The following is a 23482-nucleotide window of genomic DNA, read 5'->3' on the forward strand; positions in this document are numbered from 1 at the left end:
ATGCTTAAAAAAATAGTGTCTTGACTAAATAGAAACTAAATATTTTATCTTTCCAGATAATATTTTGCACATATTTATGCTATTTAAATTAATCAAAAGTGCCAGTAAAGACTTACACTTTAACAAATTTAAAATAAATGCTATTCTTTCTAACTTTATAATCATCAAAGAATATATTAATCAGCACAACTATTTTAACATAGATAATAATAAGAAATGTTCCTTGAGAACTAAAGCAGCATAATTTAATGATTTGATGAAAATTCAAATTAATTACATGTTACAGGGATTAATTACATGTTAAAATATATTCAAATAAATGTATAAATTTAAATAATACTGTATTTCACAGTATTGTATTTTAGTTCAAATAGATGCAACCTTTGAATTTTTTTTTTTACTGATCTTTACATTCACAAATTTATTATTATATATATTGGCTTGAACTTTAAACCTATTAGTAATAATAAATAAATATATATATATATATATATATATATATATATATATATATATATATATATATATATATATATATATATATATATATATATATATATATTTCTTCCACCTAGGTAATAAAGTTCATTGATGTAAATAATCACTTTGTTTTATCATGTTTCAGGGTCAACTAGGACACAAAGGTGAAACAGGGAGTCCAGGATTACCAGGCTTCCCAGGTCCAAAAGGGCCATCGGTGAGTGGAAATGTTGCTTTGGGACTTATGGGAATCTCAGTTTAATTAGTAAAGTTAAGCTTTTATACTTGTACAAACAAGCCTTGTAAATCTATAGAAGTTGAAAGCAGTGGATATGAAGGGTTTTTGCTATCTGCCTTTCTATATTTACACTTGTGTTTTCCCTCAGGGTCCGTCTGGTCCAATTGGCCCAGAGGGCAAACAAGTGAGTGATGATTCATTTATATTATATCAACACTTTTTCATATTTTTTTTTTTTTCAGCTAGCCATGTATTTTTGATTGTATTTTTAGGGCATGTCAGGAAAACCAGGAGACAGAGGACAGAAGGGAGAAAAGGTATCTGTGCATCCATCAATCCATCCATCCACATATGTGCCTCTCAAATCAAATCAAAACTTACTGTGTTGCTCGTTTTTGTAGGGTGATAATGGAATAAAAGGAGACAAAGGACCCGTTGGTGATCCGGGCATTCCCGGTAACCCTGGGCCTCCCGGCAGGAAGGGTCACACAGGAATGATGGGCATGTCGGGTCCCCCAGGGGAAGTGGGTCCCTCTGGGCCCCCTGGTTCTCCAGGACAGCCGGGTCTCCCAGGTCTCAGAGTGAGTCTGCTTTAGTATTTTTAATGGAAAGTGTGTGACGCTAATGATGTTAAAAAGAGCATGACATCATTTCAATGTGTTTTAGGTGAGACGCCATCACTGGAACAAATGCGGCGGCTCATTCAAGAAGAACTCTCCAAACAGTTGGATGGTGAGATTCATTTGGCAAAGATGTTTTTGACTTACTTTGCTGTGTCTTTTTACATTTCCTAAACTTTCCGTTGATTTTCACAGCTAAGTTAGCTTACCTCATGGCTCAAATGCAGCCTGCGCATATCAAGAGCTCAGCGGGCCGCCCTGGTCCACCTGGTCCGGCAGGTAAAGATGGACCTCCTGGCCGACAAGGTCCACCTGGAGAACCTGGAATACCTGGACAGAATGGAGCAGAAGGACCCAGAGGTCCAGTTGGTCCTAAAGGTACCCGCAAAACTAATTTCAGATTGTTACTTTACTTGATGTTTAACATTTTAACGGCCACTCACACTTTCCTTTTTTTTCCTTCAGGTGAACGAGGTGCAAGAGGTGAAAAGGGAGAGGATGGTGTTGGACAGAGAGGAGAACCTGGTCCAACTGGTCCCATGGGTAAGACCATTTGGTCATCAGTGCTCAAGTTTGCATTGACTCAGATGATGTATTTGGATGAATCTCATGAAAACTGTCAAGAAAAAGCCCAAGCCCAAACTAAAATTATAAAAGGACCTTAAAGATAGCAGTGACATCAATATCCACCTTTAATGTTAATATTTTTAAATTATTTGTACAAGAGAATATTTTCTTTACAGAGGACGGTAATAAAAATGTGTTGTTGTTGTTTTTTTTGCATTATAGTAATGAGGATTTTGGGGAGAAATGTGCTTAAAAAATACTCACAATGCAAAACAGTAAAATGGTCTTAATTTTACATAATATAAAATAGTTCAAATTTTTTTTCTTTAAATATTTTAAACGATAAAATAATTATTTATCATGGTTATATTTATGCACTGTCTTTAATTTACTCTCATTTTTAACCATTTTTGTTCTTTTATTTTGTAAATGATTGTAGATCTAAAAATATATTACTTTTAGCTGAGAATGATGGCTTATTATAGCAATACAAATTTGATATTTCATGCCTTACTGTTATGAGGATTTGGATTAAAAATGTACTTAAAAATAAAAATAATACCACAATGCAAAAGAGTAAAATGATCTTCTGAATAGCCCTTCATTTTATACAGTATAGTATATGTAGTATTTATAGTTTTTTTCATTGTATTTATTTAAAATTATAAAATATTTATACATTGTGGTAGTGTTTATTTGTTCATTTATATTCATTTTAACAATTCAAGTAATTTTAATATATTAAACACAATAAATAAACACAATTTATAATTTATTTATATATATATATATAATATATATATATATATATATATATATATATATATATTATATATATATATATATATATACACATTCTGTATTTATATATGTGTGTGTGTGTGTGTATATATATACATATATATATATATATATATAGAATAAAAAATATGCATATTTAAGAAAAATATATGTTCAATATATTTATATAAAATATAAGATTATAAATAATATAATATATGTGTGTATAATGTGTATATTTATTATGTATATATAAATACAAACACATGCATGTATATATTTAAGAAAAAATATTTGTTATTATGTTCAAAATATATATATAATATAAAATGTAAGAATATAAATATATACATGTAAACAAATTTAAATATTGTCAAAATATTTACTGTATGTGTGTGTATTTATGTAAACCAAAACTTTTATTTAGGAATGTGATTAATCGTGATTGATTGTTTGATAGCACTAATATATATATATATATATATATATATATATATATATATATATATATATATATATATATATTATATATATATAAATGTGTGTGTCTATCTATCTGTCTATCTGTCTGTCTGTCTGTCTATCTATCTATCTATCTATCTATCTATCTATCTATCTATCTATCTATCTATCTATCTATCTATCTATCTATCTATCTATCTATCTATCTATCTATCTATCTATCTATCTATCTGTATTAAAAATAAAAATACCTTAGGCTAACAGAGACTTGTCATTTGAACTTACATATTGTTGCTCTTTAGTTTTGTTTGCTTCTATTGTCCTCATTTGTAAGTCACTTTGGATACAAGCGTCTGCTAAATGACTAAATGTAAATGTAAAATTGTATATTTAAAATGAAGACCTGTTTGTAAGACCATTCTACTTGTTACTATTTTGTGGGTAAATTGTGATTGTTGGAATGATGAACAGCAGCTGAGACAGTATTTGCACCACAGGTCCTGCAGGGATGCCGGGATATGGAAAAGACGGTCTTCCTGGAGCCGCAGGCGCTCAGGGAGAGCCTGGTAATCCTGGTCCTCACGGTCAGCCCGGACCTTCTGGACCGCCAGGGCAGTGTGACCCCTCACAATGTGCCTACTACGCCAGTCTGGCATCAAGACCTCACACCAAAAACGTCAAGGGGACTTAATGCACTCACTGTCCTGGGCTAACACCTATTTATGAACTTGGACATTCAGTAAGCCAAGAACATGTTCTTTAACATCAGGAGAACTACAGAGTCTGAGGGGTGAGTGAATGTGTGTGTGTTTATACGTGTGTTTGTCATAGGCTTTACACTACAGCCAATGTGTTCTTGAACCCTGAGTTTAGGCCACTTTTAATCCTGGGTTAAGCAACGTTTCACACTTTAGGTTTTGAAAGGGTGTTGGCATGTAGCATTAGCACTTTCAGCTCCGGGTTATGAAGTCTAGCTCGAGCAGGAATTGTTTAGCAAGATATTAATCATAACATATATATACAAGAAACACAAAAACTCTACAGTCAGGGAAAATTATAATTCTCTTTTTTTGCCCTTTGAAAAATTCTAGAAAATTTATGTAATAGAGACTTACATAATATATATCAGAAATATAATGGAATTTTTTACAGTGAATATACATTTTCATAATAAATTTTGAGTCATTAAATGCTGAATTATTTTTCAAATATTTTCTCAATGAATCAGTTCACCAATCGTTCGAAGTTATTTAAAATTAAGTTTAAATTAAATGAGTGAAAATCCTTATCCATTATTAATAAATACAGTAGCTTAAAAAATAACTCAAAAGTCACTGAAATTAATTTCTATAAAAAAATAGTTTCATTGTCTGAAAGATGGCTAAACGTTAAATAGAGACAAAAAAATGTTTGATAATGAAATAATGTTGAGTAGTGTGCTTGCCCAATCAATGTATTTAACCTCACATATATGCTAATAAGAATGTTAACCATTCTACATTCTTTAATAATGTAGAATGTGACCTCTACAAACTGATTAGCCAGAATTGATTTCTAACCCACTATAGTGTGAATCTTACTAACCCAGGGTTAAAAATGGCCCGTGGTTAACAGTTTAAAGTGTGAAAAGCCCTCTAGTGTCCTGCCGGTCAGAGTTGGTTATTTCTTTTTGTTAAAGGAGGGGTGGGTTAAAGCTCAACATCAAGGTCATTTACTTCAAGTCAAGACTTTTTGAGGCTTTCCGTGTAACAGGATGAGAATTCCTGTTACGAAAGAAAGACATTTAGTTCTCCGATGGTGATTTCATGATGACACAATTGTGCCGCCCACTCTCAAGTTCTGCTGACGGCGTTTACTGAGGTCATTAATCAGTAATCACAGAGTCGATCTATTCTTAGTGATGTCTGTAGCAGGTCAGGAAGTCTGGGCAATTCTCTACTTGAGTTTTACTGATGAAGCGCTCCGTTGCTCTGGGAGAACACAGCGGGACACTTTTCCACTCATCAATAGGAAATAAGGATCATTAGAGGTGATGGAGAAATGCATTTCTGCTCTTTTTAGTCTACGTTTTGTAAGATATATCTCATTTGTAGCCATGCATTTGGTAAATAACTTTTACGTTTTGGATCATTTAATTCGTGTATGTGATGACTGAAAAGCAGCTGCTCAGTTCAGTGCCTGCTTGATAGTTTAACACGGCTGGTTTGTCATAAAGGCTGTCACTGCATAAATACACATGACTGATGCTTCTTATAATGCATTTGTTATAGTTTTGTGCAGCACTTCTCTTCAAAACACCATTTCATTGGTTATCATGGAAGTTCCGGAACACAAAGTCCTAGTTAAAGCAGTACTACAGTATCATTTGTGTCACTGAAGCGCTCAGATGGATCGATCCTGCAGATTGCTCCACTGTGAGCCAATTAAAGCCATTGAAAGAGGAGAGAACTCTCTTCAGCCAACAAACGGATGCAATTCATCTTTAAGGGACGGGCATTGTAGCATCAGTGAGGTCAAGAATAGATTTTATCAGAACATTGTAGTTGTTTTTGAGATCACTTGACAGAAATTGTAATATCCAAAAGAAACAAGATTGACTTTTTAGTCTTATTGCCTAAATGTTAGTTTTTTTTCCCCCAATCCTTTGTTTTCCTTTTCAGTATTATTGCACAAGTACTATATAATTTTTTTTTTTGAATGAAATAGCTTTGACCTCTTCTTTGTAGGGCTTAATTTTTTTTTTTTTTTTTTTTGCAAAAGCTAACGCTCTTTTAATATTATTTTATTTTATTTATTTTATTATTTTAAAAATATTTTTTAATTTTTTTTTTTCCACACTAACCTGACAGATAGGTGTCCCTGTGAAAGGGAGTGATCTGCTTTTTTTTTTTTTTTTTTTTTTTTCAGACAATCAGAAAGTTACTTTCCCCATCATTTTGCATGCTCTGTCTTTGAAGGGGGAGGTTTTAAAAAAGATAGCTCACGTGTGGAATTTAGCAAAATGGCTGAAATAACTTACAGCATCATTAGTGGATAAGAATGATTTGAATATGTTGATTACTTATATTTTAATGCAAAACCAGATGTGATACTGTATAGATTTGTTGTTTACCTTCTAATTAAGTGACCATGATAAAGCTCTTAGTAATGAGTATTATATAAACACTTCATTTTTTTTTTTTGTCCATCTATGCCCTGCCTTGAAGAATCACATTCGAGGGATGATGTTTTAATGATGTATTTTGAAAAGCTGAGCTTATTACTGATGCAAATTTCTGTAAATGAATGGTGCTATTTTTTTGATGCAGGCCAGAGAAATACTTGCTATCAGCTTTGCTATCATGTTCTCCTCCACTTTATTCAAATATAGTTGCTTTTTGACTTCGTATCATCCTGTTAGTTTGGCTTCTTCAAGCCGATAATGACTGTATTTGTTTTCCATATCAATTTGCATTAAATTATTCTAATGAACTACAGGTGCGGGTGATGTAAAATAGTATAATTTATGCATGGTATAATCCACTTGTTTATACTGATTCTATGGTGCTACAGTTAATCTTAATTAGGTTGATGTATGTGTGGGAGAGCATGTGTGTGTTAATAAAGACTGGATCAGGTCCATTTACTAAAATTGGATTCTTATTGTGACAGAAAAAAAAAAAGGTTTATACCATATACAGTGCTCGTCACTGCTCTTAACTTACAAGCTTGCATGTTTTATTCCTGAAAATCAGTCTAAATGAACAAAACATGAATGATCAAATGTATTAACTAATCTAAAAGGACTTTTTTGTTAAGATAGTCCATGTAGATTTTGAGTTTTGAAAATGTGTGTTTCATTGGGGGGGGGGGGGGGGGGGTTGGGGGGGGGGGGGGGGTGGGGGGGGGGGGGGGGGGGGGGGGGGGGGGGGGGGGGGGGGGGGGGGGGGGGGTCAATGCAATTTTTATATCTGTCTTCTTAAACAGTTTATTATTATATGGCTAAGATTTTTAAGTGAGCTTCTTTTTCTTAAACGCTTCAAAATTCAGAATGATTTCCTTGAATGATCTTTATAATTATCACAGTAATGCACTTACAATTGACTTTCAATAAGATTGCTAAAATCACTTATTGACAAATTCGATGGAAAACCTAGGTAATTTAATGACAATGCAGTCACATGATTTTAAACCCTATGTGAGTGGAAATTATTTAATTTTCTGTTGTAGCCGACAATATGTCATAGATGCTGTACACAGAGCCTGTATTGAACCTTAAATGATTATGTGCCAATAAAAGTCTCATTCTGGAATAGTTCCTTTTTTGTCAGTAGGTAATTAATTTAAAACCTTAAAACATGTAGTTTAACCAGTTTAAACTATATATATATATATATATATATATATATATATATATATATATATATATATAATAAAAGAGAAGCATAATCTGATTATTTGTTTCTTAAAATGTAATCTAATTACAAGTTCTTTATTTTTGGAATCTGATTATGTAATCTGGAACGTAACATAATCCGGCCTCCTAAAAAACATCAACAAAGAACAGTTGTTGTTTGAGAAACACATTTCCTATAATAATATGGGGGTCTTATCTATAAGTATGGTACCAGAAACCTCTTGTTCATGCTTTTCATTATAAATAAACTGTTGCACGCTGGTAGCATGGTGGTGAAAAGCTTTTATTTCAAGTTGTTGTTGGATCACACTGTCGTTGTGTTGGTGTAGCTTAAACTCTGGCACCAGGTCTAAAATTGGTCTTTACAATCACATTTTATGAAGAGGGAGAGAGAGAAAACACTTGCAAAACACTTGCAGAATTGCAATGTAGTGGCTTGTGACCCAAAATTAATTTATCTGCAATTTACTGTAAACCGTTTAAAAGAACAAACACATTTTCTTCTAGTTTATGTACAAGGTACAACAATAAACCATATGAACTGGATCCACCATCAGGAGCTGCATCTGTATGTCTCTATACACCTGTCACGTTCGTTTCTCTCACTGTCTGCTCGCCATTTGAAGTCTCTTCAAGTTTGTCGGAGATGGACTACCTGATGATGCATGTGATGAAGGTTTCTAGGTTTCTGTTCATGGACCCTTGAAGTTGACGGACTTCTTCCCGCCAACCAGGTAAAGAGGTTGAGGCCTAAAGCAGTTTGAAGGATCACAAAGACCAGGGGCGCCCGGAGATCCTCTGGCTCCAGGGGTTCCTGGGGTACCTGGCACACCGGCGTCTCCTCTAGCCCCGTCCTGTCCATCCTTACCAATGCCAGGCTTGCCAGCTGGTCCTGGTAGGGTTTTGAAAATGTTGATGTGAGAAGTCAAAAATGATTTATAGTACCATGTGTGGTCTTCACAATGTCTCAGTTATCTTTTGAAATGATGGTAAAGTATGATTAGCAGAAAGTTGAGGTTTAGCGTTTCGTACCTTGTGGTCCGGGTTCTCCAGAAATTCCTGGAATTCCAATTCCGTTATTTCCCTTATCACCTTTTTGTCCTGCATCACCTACACAAATACAGAAACAGAAAAATTATTAGATAAAGAAGTCAATCTCACCATGACTCTCCATAGACAAAACACAATCTAACATTATGGCACAAATTTACTTATAACAATAATTCATAAAAGTATTTCAAAGTATTTCTATTTTTACAAATTTACTCATAACAATAATTCAAAGTGTTTTACAAATATATACAGGTCCTTCACAAAAAATTAGCATATTGTGAAAAAGTTCATTATTTTCCATAATGTAATGATAAAAATTAATCTTTCATATATTTTAGATTCATTGCACACCAACTGAAATATTTCAGGTCTTTTATTGTTTTAATACTGATGATTTTGGCATACAGCTCATGAAAACCCTAAATTCCTATCTCAAAAAATTAGCATATTTCATCCGACCAATAAAAGAAAAGAGTTTTTTTAATACAAAAAAAGTCAACCTTCAAATAATTATGTTCAGTTATGCACTCAATACTTGGTCGGGAATCCTTTTGCAGAAATGACTGCTTCAATGCGGCGTGGCATGGAGGCAATCAGCCTGTGGCACTGCTGAGGAGTTATGTAGGCCCAGGATGCTTCGATAGCGGCCTTAAGCTCATCCAGAGTGTTGCGTCTCTCGCGTCTCTCAACTTTCTCTTCCACAATATCCCACAGATTCTCTATGGGGTTCAGGTCAGGAGAGTTGGCAGGCCAATTGAGCACAGTAATACCATGGTCAGTAAACCATTTACCAGTGGTTTTGGCACTGTGAGCAGGTGCCAGGTCGTGCTGAAAAACGAAATCTTCATCTCCATAAAGCTTTTCAGCAGATGGAAGCATGAAGTGCTCCAAAATCTCCTGATAGCTAGCTGCATTGACCCTGCCCTTGATAAAACACAGTGGACCAACACCAGCAGCTGACATGGCATCCCAGACCATCACTGACTGTTGGTACTTGACACTGGACTTCAGGCATTTTGGCATTTCCTTCACACCCAGTCTTCCTCCAGACTATGGCACCTTGATTTCCGAATGACATGCAAAATTTGCTTTCATCCGAAAAAAGTACTTTGGACCACTGAGCAACAGTCCAGTGCTGCTTCTCTGTAGCCCAGGTCAGGCGCTTCTGCCGCTGTTTCTGGTTCAAAAGCACACGCCTGTGCACGGTGGCTCTGGATGTTTCTACTCCAGACTCAGTCCACTGCTTCCGCAGGTCCCCCAAGGTCTGGAATCGGTCCTTCTCCACAATCTTCCTCAGGGTCCGGTCACCTCTTCTCGTTGTGCAGCGTTTTTTTTGCCACACTTTTTTCCTTCCCACAGACTTCCCACTGAGGTGCCTTGATACAGCACTCTGGGAACAGCCTATTCGTTCAGCAAATTTCTTTCTGTGTCTTACCCTCTTGCTTGAGGGTGTCAATGATGGCCTTCTGGGTTAACCTCTTACCCATGATTGCGGTTTTGAGTAATGAACCAGGCTGGGAGTTTTTAAAAGCGTCAGGAATCTTTTGCAGGTGTTTAGAGTTAATTAGTTGATTCGGATGATTTGGTTAATAGCTCGTTTAGAGAACCTTTTCATGATATGCTAATTTTTTGAGATAGGAATTTTGGGTTTTCATGAGCTGTATGCCAAATATCATCAGTATTAAAAAACAATAAAAGACCTGAAATATTTCAGTTGGTGTGCAATGAATCTAAAATATATGAAAGTTAAATTTTTATCATTACCTTATGGAAAATAATGAACTTTTTCACAATATGCTAATTTTTTGAGAAGGACCTGTATATATATATATATATATATATATATATATATATATATATTATGAAAAATAAAAAAATAAAAATATATAAATAAAAATTAAAAAATAAAGACGCATAAAAGATGCATAATATATATAAAAAAAAAGTAATGGAATGAACCTCAGTCAGATAATCATCATAAGTATTACATAATATAATCATACTTCTCTGTTTACATATGGCCCGGGGTGTGTGTGTGTGTATATGTATGTATATATATATATATATATATATATATATATATATATATATATATATATATATATATATATATATATATATATATATATATATATATATATATATACTTAAATATCTAATATTATTATTTATTAAGAAATTTTTTTTTTTGGTACTCATGGTACTTTGAGGTACACTAACATTCAAATTGTTATGGTCAGAAAGATGTGTTTGAAAGAAATTATTTTATGTTCACCAATACTTCATTTATACAGTAATATTGTGAATCATTCTAATATACTGATTTGCTGCTCAAAAACATTATCATTATCATCATTATCATCACTGTGTAACATGTTTCTGATGCTTAATATTTTTAATCTTTTGTAAACATCAATATTATTTTTTTAAACCAGTGATTAGTAGAACCAGTAGAACATAGATGACATACATCTCTTCTACATAGATTTACTAGGCCAACATTCTTTTTCTTTTCTTTCTGTTAATAGTGTAATTTTATTAGCTCTGACATACAAATCTGGAGCATTTAAATATTTGGTTAGGAAAGAGGTGTGTTTGTTGGGCCATAAGAAATTGCCAATGGTTTCACAAATACACACTGCAGTGCTGAACACAAATGTGCTACAATCACACCTCAGTCTCTGGCCTGTAGTTGACTGGGATTGATGGTAACATTCTTATATTTACAGCTCTTATAAGGCACCTGGCAAACCTCTGTGAGACTGCTGACATTTATTCAGTCAAAAACCCTGCAAGGCACGAGTGTTGAACGCTAGAATGTTTCTGCATTTATAAACCTCAATAAACATGCTCTCATCCTCAGAGGTTCTGCAGAAATAACTGAGGTAGACTGAGTTGCTGTCGGGGGCTTTTCTAATTATCCTGTTATTGCTTCTCAATCTCTGTCTCATTAGCGTACTGTAGTATTCCTCCTCGGCTCGCTGGCAATTAGCACCGACTGCACTCTGCGCTTGTGAGGACAAAAGAACTGCAGTGCTAAACATTCTGAAGACTGCTACACTTCAGTGAACAGCGAGCGACTGATGGAAATCATCGTGTGCTTGCAGTTTTAGCCTGTAAATTCTGCCTGAGGCAAAATCCACTTATGAAATATTATAGAAACGGCTGATTCTTGCAGGGGTATTCAGTTGTGCACATCTTGTGATATTGAGGATGATGTGGATTGCCAAAGAAGATGACTAGTAATTGTTAAGGAAGCACTCTATCATTAGTATCATTGGGCCACTTTTACTTTTTCTGTTTTCAATTTTTGTTTAAATTGTGGCCATTTTGTTGTTTTTGTAATTTTTTTATTAGTTTTAGTCTTCTTTTTTTAATATATATATATATATATATATATATATATATATATATATATATATATATATATATATATATATATATATATATATATATATACTGTATATATTTATAGTTTTTTTTATTAATCTTAAATTTCAGTTTAAGTACATCAGATTTATCTACATGAAAATGAGAAAAAACTACTTTGATGACTATAGCTGAAATAAGTTATATTTTAATTTCTTTCAGTTAAAGTTTATTTTGTTCCAAGTATACATAATAATCTGACACACACGCACACAAACACACACTATTTATTTATTATTTTTATTTTATTACTTTTTTTTATTTCACTTTTTATGCTGGAATTTAAGTTTTTATTATTATTATTATTATTATTATTATTATTATTATTAAAATGTTAAAAACCTAATATCAGAATTTACCATTATTATTTAAAGGGGTCATATGATGCAATTTTAAGTTTTCCTTTCTGTTTGGAGTGTTACAAGCTGTTTGTGAATAGATAAGATCCTTAAAGTTGCAAAGACTAAAGTCTCAAACCCAAAGAGATATTCTTTATAAAAGTTAAGACTTGTCCACACCCTCCTAAAACGCCTTGTTTAAACATGTCTACATCATGATGTGGGAAGATTTGCATAACACCACCCAAATGTTCACGCAAAGAAAGAAGGCTTAACATTTATTCATGCTGTCGCCACTGGCGCCATGTTGTGGAGACACTGTTTCATTGTGAAAGCAAAGCAACTTTGTTTGGCCTTTCAAAAGCGGACACGACTAGAAATCAGTGGTTAAGTTGTATTTATAACACTGTTCCAGAACAGTTCAACCCAAATATTCAGATGTGTGCTGCACATTTTATGGAGGACTGTTTCCTGATCCTGGGAAAGTAGACTTCAATGCCGGCTGTCAAGTACATATACATATTTAAAGAATTTGCCACTGACGATTCAAGTTTTGAGCAGTGTAGCGCAGCGGTTCTCAATTCCAGTCCTCGTGCCCCCCTGCTCTGCACATTTTGTATGTTTCTCTTATGGCTTCTCTTATGGCAGACGTTTGTTCTATTCGAACATAAGTGCCCTGTGAACATCACAGGATATTCCGCCATGATTCCAGTTCGAAACTAACATTTATGTTCCATTCAAAATGCACTGAAGTGTGCGAGACATGAATTTAAATTGTCTTTATTTACAGAGGTACATGATGTCACACTTGTCCGTGTGTGAAGATGTTGCACAGTGCAAATCTGTGAATAAATGTTCCGAAGTGAGGAAAACTTCAACAGATTTCCCCTGCTCAGGGAGTAGGGAGCAATAAACCCTGTGTAGGGACCATGTTAATGGAGCTCACTTCTAACGAGCTGATAATCTGAATCAGGTGTGTTAACAAAGAGAGACGTGCAAAAGATGCAGAGCTGAGGGGCGTGAGGACTGGAATTGAGAACCGCTGGTGTAGAGTAGCGCTTGTTGTTTGTCATTTCTGTGATCACAAATGCAGACATGTTTTATGTTTACGCAGCGTGATGCAACGCAACGCAACGCGTAAAAACACAGTATAAGTCATTATAATCTGTAGTTATGTCCCCACAGGATGCAACAAATGCTTTGTTTGTAATGGGTTTTATTGTTTTTGTCTTGTCTTGCCGGTGTTCTGACCGGGACATGCATCAAAGTATGACAAGGGGTGTAACATTTCCGTTACATGCTTGAGGCATTCGGCCAATCACAAAGCACTGGAAAGCTGGCCAATCAGAGCACACCTCACTTTTCAGACAGATGAGCTTTGTAAAAAACGACTCGTTTCAGAAGGCGGGGCATAGAGGAGAAACAATAATGTACAGTATGTGGAAAATAACATATTTCATTACACCAAATACACAAAATAATGTTCTTTTTAGCAGCATCATATGACCCCTTTAATGGCAAATTAGTTCAATAATTAACTTAATGAGAAAATTAGATTTGACTAATTTTGACTTATTTGAAATATATAATTAATTCTATAATTCTATATATAAACTAATTCTGAACTAGTAAAAAAAATAGACTTAATAAACTTAAAAATGCAATATTAATGGTACAAGGCATTCAAAAACATGATGCAGCATCAGTCTCCAGTCTGGACTACTAGTCAACTCTCAAACAATCTAGACTGAGACTTCAGCTGTCACATATTAGCATGATGCAGCTGAAGCTCAACTCAATATTTCATAGTTATGAGTGTTTAATCTTGAGAATTCACAGGCAGTAAAAAAAACAAAAAACTAATCAAAAAGTTTGCAATCAAAGACTCAGCATTAACTACATCCTCAAGAGCTCAGCTGTAATTGAGCTGAGAGAAGCACTAATCGGGACAGTGATACACGGTTCAGAGATATCAGAGGAAGTGAGATTCAAACTAATGGTACCTTTGGCTCCTGGTTTTCCAGGGAGACCGTAGTATCCTTGAGGCCCCTTGGGGCCCATGATTCCTCTGGGTCCGGCTTCTCCAGCAGGACCTGCAGGTCCCGCTGGTCCCGGTGGTCCCATGGGTCCTGGAGTTCCGGGGGCTCCAATGGGAAGAGGCTTCTTGGCTACTTCCTTCTTGTAGGCATCTAAATGTTCTGTTTGATACAATACAATGTTATACTTAAGTTGCCGTTGATAAAGAAAAATAAAGTTGATGTTGGTGTTTTAAAGTGATTAACTAATAGAGATGTCATGCCTTCAACAACAGCTGAGCAAATCTCACGGATCTTCTCGTCACTCATCTTAGGTGCCTATTAAAGTAAATAGAGAACAAAATCAGCAACAACTGCAGAGCAAACATTTCCAGTCAAAGATGAACAATGTCACAAAGCATGTACTCACAGGTAGACCTCTGGGACCAGGGGGTCCTGATAGTCCTCGTTCCCCCTCCAGACCTCTGGCTCCCTGCGGTCCGGTCATACCCTCATGACCTGGCTGTCCTGGACGACCATCAGCTCCTGAAGCTCCTCTCTGGCCTTTCTCTCCACGCAGATCAAACAAGTAACATTTTTAAACCTAATACTGATTTATTGTACCTATATGTATAATCATTTTTGTGGTTAGGGTGGGGGCTTAATTTGTAAAGTATGCATTTTATGAGAAAATGTTTGAACAAAATGTTAAACGATTAATGGCAAATGCCATTCTTATTTATTTGTTTAATATGTATTTAAGGGTTCACCAGACTAATCAAATAATAATCGAAAGATTAACTGTAAAAACAATGGTTAGATTGATTTACAAATGAAAATAAATAAAGAAATAAATAATAAGTTGCAGCCACAAAATATATTACATACAGTACATGCATGGAAAAATATTGGAAAAATTATTTATGAAATAAATGTATTTATTTTTAAATCTATCACTGATTTGTTTTAGTTATACATTTATGAGATGTCTGCTATTTTTATTAGATGGTCTGCTATTTATTTTTGGTCTTTTACAACCTAAAACTCCAATAATATGAGTGTGTATGTACAGCATGCTTACCTCGCCCTTGATGCCAGCAATACCCGGAGGCCCCTGTAAACCATTATTAAAAACCATCACACTACTGTACACATACTGGAATATCATAATTAGAGGGTGTGACAGGTATGCTGCTATAAATATTGCGAACCTGATCACCCTTCATGCCTGGTTCTCCTGCAACACCTGGATCTCCCTGTGGAGTGATGAGAGAAAAAATAAATAAATTACACGGTACCCATACAAGTGCAGGAATCTAAATGCTCACTGAGTACTTTCTAATTTACCTCACTTCCTTTGGGACCAACGGGACCCATCGGGCCCTAAAATAAGAAATATACTGTACATAACCATACACACACAACGGCGATAATACGTTTCTGTGTTATGCTTATTACAATGAACAATGAGCACACCTGGTCTCCTTTATGACCCGTGTGACCCTTGATTCCACGAGGGCCCATGAGTCCTAGGTCACCTTTATCTCCCTGCGGAAGCAGTCAAGATAAAGAATTACAATATCAATCTAGAATTATACAGCACTTCACCAAATAATTGCCTTTTATCAGTACTCATTCATGTACTGTCATTATGACAAATAGAGAAAATGGTGTGAATAGCAACCCATTTTTTTTTCTAAATTCAGTAAATGAGTTAGATATAAAATTACACAAACATGTTTTGTATAATTATTATGCACAGTTAGTATTAGTGCATCACCTAACATTAGATGCTGAAAACAGTATGCAAGGGGTGCATGACTGCATGCTTTTAAACCAGTATTGTCCAACAGAGACTACAGTATATAACAGGGTTTCTGCAGGCTTTATGAAAGAAAAAGACTTTTTAAGACAATTGAAAAAAAAATAAACAAAATAAAAGGAATAATTATATTAGTGATGCTTTAAAGTTTTTATCAATTTCCAATAGATCGCTATTATTTTTAATTTATTATAATAGAAAATCTGATCACACTGCACAGAAGTCATATTCTTCCTCCATATTTCCTCATATTGACTTGAGAAGCAAAATGACTAAATAATGTCTTGTTTTCTCAGAAATTATTTAGTAATTTTCCTGGTAAACCCTAAATTTGAGATGCAGCGTTGTTTAGCCGAGGTGAGTTGCAGATTAGAAACAAGTGGAAATCACTTCATTTAAAGTTTGTTGGTGTCAGTATACACACACACCCTCTGGTAAATTCAGTGTTTACTGTATAGCATGCAAACCCTCCTTTACTGTAACAGCATTCAGAGTAGTAGCAGCAGCTTTGAGAATCATTTCAGGAATTTTTTTTTTTTTTTTTTTTAATTTATATTTAATGTATATATACATAAAAATAAAACAGATAGAATAGAAAAAGGAATAGGGTTAGAGGCATTTTTTTGCTTTTGTTAATTGTATAATGAAAAACAAAACAAATAGATAGAACACAAAAAGATTAGAGAAGCTAGTGTTATTTTTATTTTTTTTTGTAAGAAAAGCAATTAGTAAATGTGCAAGTCTAAAAGGGGCAAGTGTTTTTTTTTTTTTTTTTTAAGAATAGAATGAGAATAGAGAGTAATAGAGTGAGATGGTCAAATAAAGATGGAAGAGACGTGTTTTTAGCTGATTCTTGAAGGTGGCTAAGGACTCAGCTGCTGGGATTGAGTTGGGCAGGTCATTCCACCAGGAGAGAACATTTAATTAAAGTCTGTGAAAGTGATTTTGTGCCTCTTTGGGATGGCAAAATAGAGCAACGTTCACATGCAGAACGCAAGCTTCTAGAGGGCACATAAGTCTGAAGTAATGAATTTACGTAAAGGGATGTTTAAAGATCCATAATCAGACCAACAGTCCAACCCACCTGGATTCCTTGCGGGCCCACTGTGCCGACTGGACCCTGTTTTCCTGGTTCACCCTGAGGAAGGAAGTTTGTCGATTAATTGAATTGATTTTTATGAAATTACTATGAATTGCAATCTAACCAATTGTAACAGATGTAAAAAAAAAAAAAACCCTTTAAAAAAACCTTCAAAAATTCAAAAAGAAAAAACAAAGACATTGTTTATATGTTCAAATTATGCTTTTGTTACAGTGGCTCCTTTGGCTCCTGGAGTTCCATCTTCTCCTGGTGGTCCAAGTGCTCCCTAGAAATAAAATAAACACATAACAAAATATAACAATGTCTTCAATTAAAAATAAAAAAAAACAAAAAGCTAATGTAATAATACTTACATCTTTACCAGGAAGCCCAACTGGACCAGTCGGTCCTACAGCGCCAGTTTCACCCTGTAAAAGAGAAAGCGATTGCTTGTCATGCATCACTGTTTTGAAATTTAAATTAGATTCAGCATATTTCATTTTCATGTAAATGAAGTTTTACCTTCTGGCCTGCAGGCCCCACGAGTCCCTGTTTTCCTGGTAAACCCTAAATTTGAGATGCAGCGTTGTTTAGCCGAGGTGAGTTGCAGATTAGAAACAAGTGGAAATCACTTCATTTAAAGTTTGTTGGTGTCAGTATACACACACACCCTCAGGTAAATTCAGTGTTTACTGTATAGCATGCAAACCCTCCTTTACTGTAACAGCATTCAGAGTAGTAGCAGCAGCTTTGAGAATAAATTTCAGGAAAAGCATAGCAGAATAACATAACAAAACATATGCACATGCTGATTAACTCACTGGAATTCCCACAATTCCTCTGACACCAATGGCTCCGGGCAGACCTGGCTCTCCCTGCCAAGCAGACCGCAAAATCTCAAACTCTTCTTCGATTTTTATCATTGAACAAACCAGATTTAGGAATCATTTTGTCACTAAACAATATGCATTTTAATAATCAAATATGTAAAAAATCTGTATCATATAAACCAAATACACTGCATTCATACATTCTGAATTCTATGCCTTATCATGCAAATGATCATCATAACTCACCTTCTCTCCTGGAGCTCCTGCTGCTCCGTCAGATCCATGCTTTCCTGGCTCACCCTACAAAAAAATAATATTCATCATCATTAAAGTTGACATTTCAGATAACTCTTCCAGCACCATTTCATAATTATTCCAGTGATGGCAAATATGAAACATAAATCTGATGAATCAGTCACTCACAGTGTCACCCTTGGCTCCAGAAGCTCCTTTCTCTCCCGGTGCTCCAATCGCACCCTAAAACAACATATTAGAATTCTTCAGATAGAAACAAGGTAATTTAAATGATTTTACAATTTTTTTTTTGTTGTTTTTGAGTAGGGTAGATCATATGGACAGCAATAACTCACATCATCTCCTTTAGGCCCAGGATGCCCCTGTCGCCCTCTAATGCCTTCAACACCCTGTTAAGACACACAAATATTAATATCATTGTATATTATATTATTCAACTGTATAAATCATAAAACTGAGCATAGAGTATAACACACAGGCTAGCTCTTAAATCATGTTTTCTAACCTATAAGCTCCGTTGTAAATTTCCAATAGGCTGGTTTGCTGTATATTCTCTTCTCATAAACATTCGATAAATAAAAGACTTAAAACCTCTGTATTTTGATACCAGACTAGAAAACAAAAAGATCAGTCAATGAACTATAGCTCACTTACTGGTGATCCTGGTGGTCCAGTGGGTCCTGGGATCCCGTTGAATCCAGGAGGACCCTGCAGACATAAAACACAAAGGCTAGCTCTTATAATATACCCACACTTGCTTTTTGTTCTGTATACAAGAGATATCTGCATATCTGCTCATAGAGCACTGCAATTCAGTTGGCTGTATTGAGTTTCAAAAAAATGTAATTATTATTTCATGCATTGATCAGACTCGAGGATAATGCTCTGTAAGCATTCCTCTCGCTCTTTCCTCGTCTGCTTCGGATGAAGATGTTTTAAGTCTTACCCGATCTCCTTTATCACCATGAGGTCCAGAGAATCCGATTGGCCCTCGCTGACCCTGCATGGAAATTTATTTTATTATTTTTTCTTCAATACTTGTTTTGTGTATAGTGCTTTGCCAATATTATATATGTAAACACAATCATGCCAATATAATACTTTAAATTGACACTGATATTCCTGGTCACAGACAATATTGAAAACTGTTATGCAAAAACAAATAAACAAGCTTTCATACATCCTCTCCTGGACGTCCAGGAGGACCTTGCTCTCCGGCGGTCCCTTGCTCACCCTGTTAATTAAGAAGAAAATGCTTATGGTGTTTATTGATTTAAAGTCCAGGAGCGCTTGTTTATTACGGTTTCTTGATTTTTAAAATCAACTGATTTTAAAATTAATCTTACCTTTTCACCTTGGGTACCTGGCACACCGTCCAGACCGGGAAGACCTCGATGTCCCTGGAAGAGAGATTCAATTTAATAATACATTCACTCACTAGAAAAGTAGCTGGTGTTTGGCCAAAAAAAAAAAAAAAACATTCTTCAGTGAGCAAAATGATGTATAGCTGCACCAGAAAGCACATTCAGTCTTTCTGCAACAAGAAGTAAGTGGAACCTTTTAAGAGATGTTTCAATATTTTATTTTTAATTTAAAGCAATACTTCAATTTCTTAACTTTTGTTTTCTGAGTCAAAGTTTAATCCTTAGGGTTGAGGACTCACCTTCATCCCTGGCAGACCATGCAGTCCCTGAGGTCCAGCTGGACATGTTGTCTGGCACTGCTAACAAAATAAGACACACACATGCATCAGGTCTATTCATCATCAACTGTAACATCAGATAGGAAGTGAAGAATAACACACAACCAGCCTGTAGCTCACCAGAGACATGCAAACCGAGCACTGAAGGTTTAAGATGAGGGAGCACAACAGACACTGCAACCGACTGCCAACTCTTTAGATGAGCCAGTGACAAATTATTAGGGCTGGGTATTGAGATATATTTCATGATTCAATTAAATTTCGATCTCAAATCAAATCAATTTGATTCAATATTGATTCATTTAGATATAAGCAATCAGGTACAGTAATTATCAATTTTGCTTTTCATGGAAAAAAAAAATCTCTCAACTAATGCTATTTTATTACACTACTATATTTAACTTAACAAAACATATTTAAAGGTTTTTTTTTTTTTTTTTTTTTTTTTTAAAAAACAACGATATATTTATTCTAACTTTATGTAATGATTATTATGTTTTAACTCCTGTTTGTTTTTGAAATATAAACATTTAAACAGTGGATGTCATAACTTATTTTAATTACAGATATATTTAAACATTAATTATAGACAGGTTAACTAAAAATATATGTAATAAAGTATATATATTAAGCAAAATGCTCTTTTCTACAGTTCATTTTTCTAACTATCAAGTTTGTTCACTGAATGGTTTTTCTGAGGTAAATGTATCATGTGACATTGTTTACAAGCTGTTTCACTGATGTCTTTCTGCAGTTGAACTCTGATTGAGCGATTACATGAGACATTATACATTTTGGTAAGTTTCTGTTTCTGTTAAATACTGTTTCTATATTTTCTTTTTATCAATGTTCTTTTGGTGCTATAAGAGGCAATCTGTTCACATTTCGCCAGAAGTGTGGCGCTACAGTGATCTGTCACACCACATTAAAGTGTGCCAAATCATTATTTATTGTTTGACTTTTGTAATACAATTGACAGAATTTGAAAGCTGAGACTTTGTTTCATATCAAAACTGACCAAGCAAAAAGTTTCTTGTGTTGTACTGGATGGGAGGTGCGCTACAAATAATGTTTACGTTTTGTTCACGCATTAAATGAAAACAGCATAGATTGATTATTTGGATTAAAGAATGATTAAAATCAAGAATTCGATATTGTCAGCACTTTGTCAGCACGTTGACATTTTCCAAGTTCCACATGTGGCATACTCTATCTTTTTTGGTTTTAGGATCTACAGTAGGTCTGATATGCAGGTTCTGTGTGTCCATGTGAAACATGAATATTATTAAAATCTAACAAGCACTCACAGTCTCCCCACTTCCCTCAGGGTTCCCAGCACCTTGTGGTCCCTACGGACAGCAGAATGACAGCAGCGTAGTTTAGATTCAGAGACACACACACAAGCAAAGCCTCAAATGTAACAGCGGTCAGAACGGATCTGTGTAAAAACTCGCCATTAGTTTTAAACCCTCTGAAAGCCAACAGAAGTCACCTGATCCAGTTAAGTAAGGGTTAACAGAAGGGACAAAAAGACTCAAAACATCTTAGAATGTCTAAAACAAAAAGTGAACCTGAATGTATAAGAGAAAGTCAATAGCATACCTTCAGCCAAAATTCCCTTCAAGGCTTTCTTTTTTTGTATGTATCTTAGAGTGTACGTTTAGTAACTTACTGTAATTGTACTAACAAAAGGTTGACAACATAAAATTTTGTCCATCTAATACACAAAGTATTATATCAATTTCATGATACCAAAACAGATCTTGTTTTTATCTTGTGTCACATTTTTTTTATTTTCAGTGTTGTAAGCAGACTAAGAACAAAGTTTTAATTAAAAAAATACAAATTTGTCAATATAGATGCTGAAATGTGTTCAGTGTTTTACAACTTATCTTAATACCCCATGAGGTTCATGTAAAAATCAAATAACTGTAAATAAATAAATAAAATAAAAATGTATAGTCAAAGTTAATGTTAAAAAGTAATTTAGCTCAGTTAAACATTTCTATGTTTCTGTTTATTTTAGATAAAATAGATCTTGATTTGTCTAAATTCTTCTGTTTGAAATTTGATATTCTCATTCAAATACCCCCCCCATTAAACAAATCACACCCCATGTATATATACCCATTTATGTATACATATACTATGCATATATGTAAATGAAAGCTAAATATGTATATATTTGGACTAAACTGAATTAAACTCATTCTAGTAGTTTGATCTTGTAAGTTAGTAAGAAAGCATTTGAAAAATGTAAAATGCTAAAAATGGTAGAAGTCAATGGTAGAAGTTGGTCTTACTGCTGGTCCTGGAGGTCCTGGTGGGCCTGGTGGTCCTGGGAGCCCAATTCCTCCTCTTGGTCCAGGAGGACCCTGGAAAATTCAATACCATAAAGAACACTTAAATTCAGGTACCAGAAACAATCAACATAGCTACAATAACAAGATTAAGTATGAAGACGTATATCTAATGCCAAATTCACACTGCAAAGGTGGCAAATAAGCACTTCTGATGTGGCATTTAGTTATCTTTACACAGACACTTTAATGCAGCTCAGAGGTGGCATGAATGCATTAACACAGTAATGATAACTATATACTTTGATACTAGGGTCAGAGCAGGTATAATTTAGCCTGGCTTTTAGCATGACTTCTTCTGAGCAGGCACAGAGCAGCTGTATGTGCTTAGGTGTATAAAGATGCCTTTATATGTGTCTTAGTGTATTGTTTGCCATTTTGAAAGGAATTCTGACCTCTGGTCCGATGTTTCCCTCGTCTCCTGGAGTACCAGGCTTCCCTGGGGTTCCCTGCATGAGTGGAAAACAGTGTTAAAAAGTTAAAAAGTACAATTAAAAGCTGAGAGTGAGACAAATTAAAGTAAGACCAGGTTTTTCACATACTGGAGGCCCGACAGTCTCTGCCCCCTAGAAAAAGAAAATACAAAGTCAAATCTTAAGAATGAATTAATTTGTCTTAAAAAAGGCATTACAAAAGCATTATTTACTTTGCAAGTAAATACAATCAAAAAGACAAGAAAACAATAAGACAACACAATGTCAGCACATTTAGCATTGAACGATTTGATTGTTTTCCTAAATGGAAAACAAAATACTCACAGGGGGTCCAGCAGGTCCAGGGAAACCAGGGAGACCCTACAAGTGAAGGTTTTTAATGTTTTTTATTAAAGAAGTTTCTTATGCTCATCAAGCCTATATCTATTTGATCAAAAGAGACTCCATCAATAAACTTACTGATTATTTAGCAGAAAATTATGCAGAATCACAAAAAAAAAAAAAAAAAAAAAAAAAAAAAAAACACTTTTATTGACTTTGCGTTGTGTTACATTATTGCAGAATTATTGTCTATTAAGATCTCTTACTCTTTCCCCCACCAGTCCTCGTGGTCCCATGGG

At 34.6% G+C, this 23482-nt stretch overlaps 2 protein-coding genes across 6 annotated transcripts in view; one reads left to right on the plus strand and one right to left on the minus strand.

The window, feature by feature from the left end:
- LOC109045657 (collagen alpha-1(XXII) chain-like) overlaps positions 1-6618 on the plus strand; it is a 52354-nt gene extending 45736 nt beyond the window's left edge. For both annotated transcript variants that reach the window (XM_042745126.1, XM_042745127.1), the window contains 8 exons: positions 626-697; positions 867-902; positions 991-1035; positions 1120-1298; positions 1383-1450; positions 1534-1716; positions 1804-1881; positions 3645-6618. In XM_042745126.1, coding sequence (XP_042601060.1) covers positions 626-697; positions 867-902; positions 991-1035; positions 1120-1298; positions 1383-1450; positions 1534-1716; positions 1804-1881; positions 3645-3838 — 855 coding nt within the window. In that variant the 3' untranslated portion in view covers positions 3839-6618. The remainder of the gene's footprint in view (positions 1-625; positions 698-866; positions 903-990; positions 1036-1119; positions 1299-1382; positions 1451-1533; positions 1717-1803; positions 1882-3644) is intronic.
- Positions 6619-7779: 1161 nt separating this feature from the next.
- LOC109045668 (collagen alpha-1(IX) chain-like) overlaps positions 7780-23482 on the minus strand; it is a 37504-nt gene continuing 21801 nt past the window's right edge. For 2 of the 4 annotated variants that reach the window (XM_042745300.1, XM_042745298.1), the window contains 28 exons: positions 23450-23482; positions 23187-23222; positions 22971-22994; positions 22824-22877; positions 22372-22443; positions 21376-21417; positions 20030-20089; positions 19713-19766; positions 19547-19600; positions 19313-19366; positions 19021-19074; positions 18702-18755; positions 18535-18588; positions 18358-18411; positions 18103-18156; positions 17804-17848; positions 17656-17709; positions 17514-17567; positions 17285-17338; positions 15855-15926; positions 15726-15761; positions 15590-15634; positions 15460-15492; positions 14809-14955; positions 14663-14717; positions 14367-14561; positions 8576-8653; positions 7780-8435 (listed from right to left, as the gene is read on the minus strand). The exon at positions 23450-23482 is cut by the window's right edge and continues 12 nt beyond it. In XM_042745300.1, the coding sequence (XP_042601234.1) occupies positions 8236-8435; positions 8576-8653; positions 14367-14561; positions 14663-14717; positions 14809-14955; positions 15460-15492; positions 15590-15634; positions 15726-15761; positions 15855-15926; positions 17285-17338; positions 17514-17567; positions 17656-17709; positions 17804-17848; positions 18103-18156; positions 18358-18411; positions 18535-18588; positions 18702-18755; positions 19021-19074; positions 19313-19366; positions 19547-19600; positions 19713-19766; positions 20030-20089; positions 21376-21417; positions 22372-22443; positions 22824-22877; positions 22971-22994; positions 23187-23222; positions 23450-23482 (1821 nt within the window). In that variant the 3' untranslated portion in view covers positions 7780-8235. The remainder of the gene's footprint in view (positions 8436-8575; positions 8654-14366; positions 14562-14662; positions 14718-14808; positions 14956-15459; positions 15493-15589; positions 15635-15725; positions 15762-15854; positions 15927-17284; positions 17339-17513; positions 17568-17655; positions 17710-17803; positions 17849-18102; positions 18157-18357; positions 18412-18534; positions 18589-18701; positions 18756-19020; positions 19075-19312; positions 19367-19546; positions 19601-19712; positions 19767-20029; positions 20090-21375; positions 21418-22371; positions 22444-22823; positions 22878-22970; positions 22995-23186; positions 23223-23449) is intronic. The other 2 variants (XM_042745299.1, XM_042745301.1) reach the window with 2 other exon arrangements.

The sequence above is a fragment of the Cyprinus carpio genome, chromosome B19, assembly GCF_018340385.1.
Source record: "Cyprinus carpio isolate SPL01 chromosome B19, ASM1834038v1, whole genome shotgun sequence".
NCBI classification, from domain to species: Eukaryota; Metazoa; Chordata; class Actinopteri; order Cypriniformes; family Cyprinidae; genus Cyprinus; species Cyprinus carpio.